The sequence below is a fragment of the Candidozyma auris genome, chromosome 7, assembly GCF_003013715.1.
Source record: "Candidozyma auris chromosome 7, complete sequence".
NCBI lineage: Eukaryota > Fungi > Ascomycota > Pichiomycetes > Serinales > Metschnikowiaceae > Candidozyma > Candidozyma auris.
The window spans coordinates 631,551-639,085 of NC_072818.1; the positions used below are offsets into that span (position 1 = coordinate 631,551).

The 7,535-nt window shown below is 43.1% G+C and overlaps 1 protein-coding gene across 1 annotated transcript; it reads left to right on the forward strand. All coding sequences in view use genetic code 12, as the record gives it.

Moving 5' to 3' along the window:
* Positions 1–2,796: 2,796 nt before the first annotated feature.
* Positions 2,797–3,555, forward strand: RHR2 (glycerol-1-phosphatase; the record flags this gene model as incomplete). Its single annotated transcript, XM_029036396.2, has 1 exon — positions 2,797–3,555. One exon carries the CDS (start codon positions 2,797–2,799, stop codon positions 3,553–3,555), a length of 759 nt encoding a protein of 252 aa, XP_028889287.2.
* Between the last annotated feature and the right edge of the window lie 3,980 nt (positions 3,556–7,535).

A 7,535-nucleotide genomic window follows, 5' to 3' on the forward strand; every position in this document is an offset into this window, starting at 1 on the left:
GAGTTGAGTGGGTGGGAAGCGGGACTGTGTGCAGGACTCCTTGAACTGATACCGAAGTTCGTGGAGCAACGGGGGATGGAAATCAAGGGACTAGGGCTTCGAATAGACGCTCAAAGTACATATATACTTGTGAATGAGCTGTGTGGTTATGAATGGGGAGTGTTTAGCACTGAGACGGGGGTTGTGATGAAGTCACGTGCGTAGCACGTGACACCAGGCCTGGCAAGACGAAGCTTTCAAAAGCTGTCTTCATCCAAACCCTTGTTATTTTCTTCAAAAAACACAGTGAACGCTTTCCACGGTGCTCAATCTGTAACTCTCCAACATGTCATCTCCGAATCTTGAGGAAATTGACATCCAGCAACAAAAACCCACTACGTCCTCTATTCAACCAACCAATAAACGTTAGAATCCATCGGCTTTGCAAGTCAGCCTAGCACTCTGAGACGTTCACGTCATTCTTTATAGTTTCCATCATGTCTTCTGGTCTCCTTGTGTGTGAAGTCGAAGTAATTTCCTAGTACACAAAATCCTGATTTTGCACTCAATATTATCAAGGGTGTCCCAAAACTCAATGACCAAAGACGAGTTGAATCGATTGGAGTAGATAGGTGTTGAATGCTCAATTAGTTATTGTGTGTCATTGGATTTCGGAAAATTCAAATGCGAGTGCAACCCCAGCATCCAAATTTTGCAGCCAAACGAAAGTACACTGTATTCTGTTTTGTAGGCAACCAAAACACCAAAAAAAAAGACTTTGTTATTTTCTCTCAGCACCAAACAAGCTATTCTGATTTACCTCTTCTGATAAAATCTGACTTTAATGTGATTCCCTTAACGGATCTTAGCACCCAGTTCAAAGACACTTTATACTCCAGTATTGAGTGGTCAACCGTCGATGCCTTTTGACAAAGCAAAAGACTTCAGGAGCCCTTGATTTCCACCGCTACCAACAGTAATTCAAAGAAGAGAACTGGGCAAAAAAAGAAGAAAAATTTTCAATTAGAAGTGACCCTTACTAGAAGCAGAATAAAGGAACATTCATCACAAGTAACTATATGAATATTTGTCGAATACAAAAGAACCTTCATCACAAGTGGACCCCACAAATTCCAGCCCTCCACAGATTCCACCGCTTACGTCACTTCCCGAAAATGTACCTACATTACTCTAAAAAAAATGTACCTCCAACGCTATTCAGTTGTCACTTACGTCACTTGCATTTGGACCACCTCAATTGCATTGTCCATTTCACGGAATACAGCGGCTTCCAAGGCGAAATGTCCAAATCAACAAAAAAAAACAAAGCAACAAAGAACAAAAAGGAGACGCCCCCACAGCGAAATTTACAAATTCAGGTGAGTTTCACACTTCACACTTCATAACCGTCCCTTGTTCACTGGATCTCCGCCAATTCTTCCCCAAATGCACAATTTCCATTGATAGGTCCAGAAAAAGAATCGGGACATGGAAAGTGCTCAAAGTGCAATTGACACAGGCCAGGTTATTCTTTCCTGGCCCAAGATGGAAAGGGAATTCTGTAGAATTGAAGCAATTGGGTTGGTTTATGTTGATTTTGAGAGATTGTACGAGGGGATTTTCTTATTTTTGCTGATTTTTACTCATTTTTTGCTGATTTTTTACTCACTTTTTGCTCATTTTTTACTTATTCTTGATCTTTTACTTGTTCTTTTTTTGGCATTTTTGAGTCACCTTGACTTTTCATTTTTCACACTCTTTCAGAAGGTTGTGCTTGGGAATTTTGCTGAAACAGGAAAGGGCTGAATGAATTCGCCCTGGGATTGCGTTTTGGTCCAGAATGACGTTTCCAGTGTTTTTCTTTTTCCTCTGCAACCTCCTTTTGTACCTAGAATTTTCACACCCAACCCTTTATGACGTCGTTGAGCGTTTCTAACGGGCCTGGGATGGCCGGTCGACATCCGAGGGGTGGTGGCCTGGGCCGGAATTGCGCCGCCCTGGGTGGGAGGGTCGGTCCCGACATTCTTGACTCTGATGGGAGAAGGGCCCAGGGCCCACGTGACTGTCTTATTTTCGAGGGCCCCCCTTCTCTATGTACAATCCATCTTGGGTTGCCTTAGCAACATCCGGTTGCCTCGCCAGGACTTAGTAACCGCATAGTGAGAAGCACGTTACGGACCAAAAAAGCTTAGTGAGAAAAAGAAACGACTTGACGGGCAGAGAGGCAGGCGACGACATTTCTGGGTGCAGGACGTGCCTTCCGGCACACAATGCCCACCTTCCTCAACCAGATGATGTCATGGTGCTCTGACACTTGTGCAGGTGGCAATTGGCTGGAACCAACAAACTACGTCATATTGAGAGTGGTGAAGCGATGAGAAAAGTGAAGGGCGTGTGAAAAGTTGCGACAGTGCTGGCGGGCAGGCTCACCGGAAAAACCCCCCACGACCCTCCCTGTCCCTGAGGGGCAGGTGGGGCCCTTGGGCGGGGCCGGCCGGAAAAACCGCTTCCTTCAGCCCCTCACGTGGGAACCTTTCTTTTCCCTCTCTTGATATCTCATGTTGGGCAAGATAGTGCCTGCACACAGGCGCAGCTGTCTTTTCTTTTTTTTTCCGTGGTGCTACCATAGCATGCCGCGTATGCAGTCCGTGTATCACCAGACGATTAGATAACTTTCGCCTGCCTGTCTGCAGTCCGTGCATAAAAGAAACACCCATCACCAACGTATTAATCCGAAGCCCATTATAAATACCCAGCCAATTCCCCCCAATTTCTCATTCTCTCCATCAAATTCACTCACTACTACTTTCACACAAAATGACCATCCAGAACAAGCCAGCCATTTTCTACGTCAACGCCGCCCTCTTCGACTGCGACGGAACCCTCGTTAATTCCACCGGCGCCATTTCTGAGTTCTGGAGAGATTTCGGCAAAACAAGACCCCACGTGAACCCAGAGGAAATCATCAGAACCTCCCACGGGTGCCGTACCTTTGACGTGATCGCCAAGTGGTCCCCAGAAGACGCCGAAAAAAAGCAGGTGACCGAATGGGAAGCTCTGATTCCAGACACATTTGGCCACTTTGCCAAAGCCATTCCCGGCGCGGTGGAGCTTGTCAAGTCGTTCGACTCCTTCACCCCTCAAACCGCCAACAACCAGCAGCGCTGGGCCATCGTCACCTCGGGCACGCTTCCCCTCGCCACCAAGTGGTTGAAGTTGCTCACGATCGACAGACCAGACTGCTTCATCACCGCCGAGAAGGTGACCAAAGGTAAACCTCATCCCATGGGCTACAGATCGGCCAGAAACACGTTGGGCTACGAGCACGACGAGGCCAAGGTTGTGGTGTTTGAAGATGCTCCTGCAGGCATCACGGCCGGCAAGGGTGCTGGCGCTGTGATTGTGGGCATTTGCTCTACGTACGATCCTGAGAAGGTGAGAAAGGCCGGTGCGGATATTGTGGTGGACGACTTGTCGTCGTTCAAGATTGTGGGATACAACAAGGAGAAGGACGAGTTTAAGGTGATGGTGGAGGACTACCACTATGCCAACGAGGAGTTTTTGCAGTATGCCTAAGCAGCCTCAAGGGTGCCGCAGGCAGCCTTGTGGCCCTTAGGATTCTCAGGATTCTCAGGATAACCCATTTCAGGATTCTCATTTGCTGAATTCATTTTCTTAGCTGATGGGAGTTTTCAGCTTTCAATCTACCCCGCTGGGGTTTATAGAGTGTACATTAGTCAATTATATTTATGGAAGATATGAAATGTAGTTTATTATGGATGTAAATTCAGTTGTGAGTGTTTACGGGAATCATTTGAAGACTAATTTTATTCAAAGATTTCATTGGCAAGTACATTCACGAAGATCATTTCAATTAGTGCATCTTTCTCTTGAAGAACATATATTCAATTGTATATATGTTTCTAGAGGATACTCTGGTTACTTTTGCGTCCCTATCACGTTCAATAAAGTTCTGGACAATTAACCATAAAGTGTTATAAAAAATTTATTTGATGATCTCTTTCTAGTTGTAAATGTATGGAAATCTTTTTGTGGTGAATGCAGATCCCAGATGTTTGAAGGTGTTCATGGAGTATGGCTGCATCTTTTGATATTTGATTGTATCGATTCTACGTAGCCAGGATCTGAACATTTTGGTCAATTTTGCTGCTGATTTGTCATTTATGTTTATCTGTTAATTGGATTGTCTCCTTCATTTCTGAAACCAAAGGGTTTCTTTTCTTTACTTTTGATGAAGTAAGCTCCCTCAAGAACCTCTATAATTCAATGACACGCCCTTTATCTACAAAAACTCCGACTGTTCCCTGATAAAAAACGCAACTTTCCCCTTTTGAACTGCAGAAGCCAGAAATTTGTATGGTCCCTGCGTTAAGCAAGAAAGTCTGTCATCCGATTGGCCCAATACGATTCCAAATTCTTCTCAGCTCAACTTCAGCAGGAAAAGTAATTGGGATATCAGTTTCAAGAGACTGAAATTTCCAAATCTAGTAAGTCAGACGAACAGGTGTAGCAAAATTGTCCAGCCTTTTTAAATCAGCGGGTTCAGGTTGCTTTACTTATCATGATACGGAACATAGGAGCCGAAATTGAGTATACGAAGCGCAGAAACGCCATTGAGTTTCGCCCATTCTTCATTCTTGGGATTTATTTCAAGAGCCATCCGAGTTAGCATTTGAAACCGTTGATGTCTTTAGTTTTTGGTTTTTGAATTGCCTTTTTCATCCTCCCATGCTTTCAATTCTAAAAATCAACTCAAATCAAAAGCCAATTTAAAAAGTCATTATGAAAAGAATCAACAGGCTGTCCAAAAATAAAAGCCTTACAGCTTCAGAGGACGTTGGAGGTGATGACATAAATTCGCAAAAAGAATGATCAAGAGTTTCATCATCTAACTGTGGAATTATAGTGATGGACAAATGTGGAAAGTGGAAGGTCACAGAATGGAAGAGATGTTTTTGAAGACTGATAGGATGAAGCAATTTATAGAAAGAATATGGAAGAAAATGGGGAAAACACGATATCCCTCAAGTTGAAAAATTCCAATGACTACTCCTCAATAATCGTATTCCATAAGTTTACTTCTTCTGAACAAAGTCCTCATTAAAAAGCATGTGCTTATTGTAGCACAGGAACGGCTGAAAATCTGTTTATGGATCTGGGTTTTGGAGGAAACGCTCTGGAGGCGAGTTTCTATGAATCTGGTGACGTGAAGTATGGAAAATCTATGTTTGACCAATGAATTACTATCAATATTGCTCAGCCTTATAAAACAGCAGCCAAATCTATCAGCTTATGGAACGCAGTTTCTGGAAATATAAAAAGTTCTGGATTTATGTGGTTTTGGAATTTCAAATGTTGATATCTATGCTTTTTGGGCTGATTCTGGTTGTTGGTTATTACTCGCTTACTTCATAGTTGAGTAGGTATGATTCTTGACTGAATTCCTTTTTTTTTCTTCTCCAATAGCTTCAATCGACGTTTCTGAAAAAAAATTTTGACCTTTTTCATACGTTTTCATTCAACTTTCCACAGTTCTGCTCTTGTTTAATGGCTGCGAAAAGCTTAACTATGGGAATTAATTACCCCACCACAATTCCACCATTTCACACTCAAATGAAGACTTTTTTACATATATCGGTTGGTGAAGCCTCAAGAACCACAATGATGCAATCAAACGTACCAATTTTCAAAATTTTGGTGGAATTGACACAGGGCAGAAGCTCTTGGGGTAGGCTGGTGTACGGGTTTTCTTCCTTCCTACACGATTTTCCTTGACACCCTCCGATTCCCATTTAAATCTCTCGAAATCAAAATTTTTCTCCCTTTCCCTCTTGAATTTTTGATCTCCATCTTTTCATCCCAAAAACTCCTCAATTTCTTTTCCTCAAATGCACTTGTACGTTGACTTTTTCGCAGCCAATTCCTGCTGCTACTTCGCTCCTACACACCTTCCTAAAAACTTATTTTACGAAAATGGCCTTCAAAACACCTCCTTCCCACGTGAAATCAGCCTAGGCAATTTCCGAGGGCAATGTCGTGTTTGGCTTGCAAAACAATTACGTAGTAGAAGGTTGTGTGTCCTGCACACAGTCACGGCGCCTGCCTTCGCTGTCTATTTTCACGTGCACGGCTCATAACCGCTTGAACCTTCGTAGTAAACAAGGCTCGCTTAGAATATTTTCTTTCTTGCTCATTGGGAAAATTTTTTTTACATTTGGCCAAATAAAGGAAGTTTTTTTGTTTATTGTATGTGTACTGCATACGGCGCGGGCCCGGCTCAAGCGGTACGGAAGCTCACGTGACATTCTGGTCCTGCACCCAAGCCACGGCCTTGAACCCAGCCCTGACGTCACAATCCCAACTGCAAACCGTTTCCTTAAAAATGTCCTACAGGGTGCATTTTCTGGGTTCAGTAGTACAAGTTTGGCCAAAAAGTTGGTGGATTTGGGTGTTTTTCCGAGCCAAGAAACACACAATCCGTTGACTTTTTCGGATAACCTCGAGCTACCCTGCACTACGGTTTTTCCGGCGAAAAGGCCTGCTATTCACCGAAAACGTGAGTTTTTCAGTTTTGAAAACTTTCCACCTCCATCAAATCAGGCCGAATACGTTGCTTGATGCGGCGGATCCAGTTCTAATGTGAACTTTGCAAAAAAAAAGAGCCCAGACTGCGCAAAAAAAAGCGCATCCCAAACAGGAAATGGATGGACAACCTGCTTGAATGCAGGTCGTGGTTTACGAGTACGGTTTTTGTGCATGACAACTTGCAAAGAGAAGGGAAATGAGTCAAAATGAGCTGTGAATTGTGAGGAGGATGGCGTAGAATGAATTTGGGGACAGTTGGAAGGAGATGGGCTGTTCTTTTTTGTCTTCTGATGGTCACGTGGAGTTTATCACGTGACTGGACCATACTTCACACCAAAGAACGTCCCGCGGGTGACAGGTGCCAGACAATAAGCATCAAACAATAAACATTGTAAGTAGTTCGGAAAGAGTGGCATTGTTGGAAGTCTAAAGGTCTTTGTATGAATTGTCCTGTACATAAGCCGGCCGACGAAGGTAGGTGCCACGAAAAAAAAATGGCTGCGAAAAAATCGAGAAATCAACGTAACAAAAAGTCATCAAGAAGAGCTCTAACTAGATTTTTACAGAATTCTTCGAAAGAACCTAAGTTTAATTCCGTAAAACCTCCCATCAAGATAAGTGAGTTTTGTCAGAAATATCGTTCACACAAAATCCCCCCGGGATGAGTCCTTGAAGACATCGATAAACCAGAATAAAGAGCGTGCTGGGTCTTACTTCAAGAATTTTATGTTTCTACAATTAGTGGTGTCATCACTCGATTTCAAAACTTTATGTCATTGCGGTGACGATTTTGATTCCATTAGAATGATACTTCCACACCTTTAAGCGTACATATAACTTCATCTGTGTATGCTTGAGCCGTCAAAAACCAAAATCGTAGCTATTTTGGTCCTTTTTTTTAAAGTTAAACCTTCTTCGATTTCCTGATCTATATTATGCTCGTTTTGTTT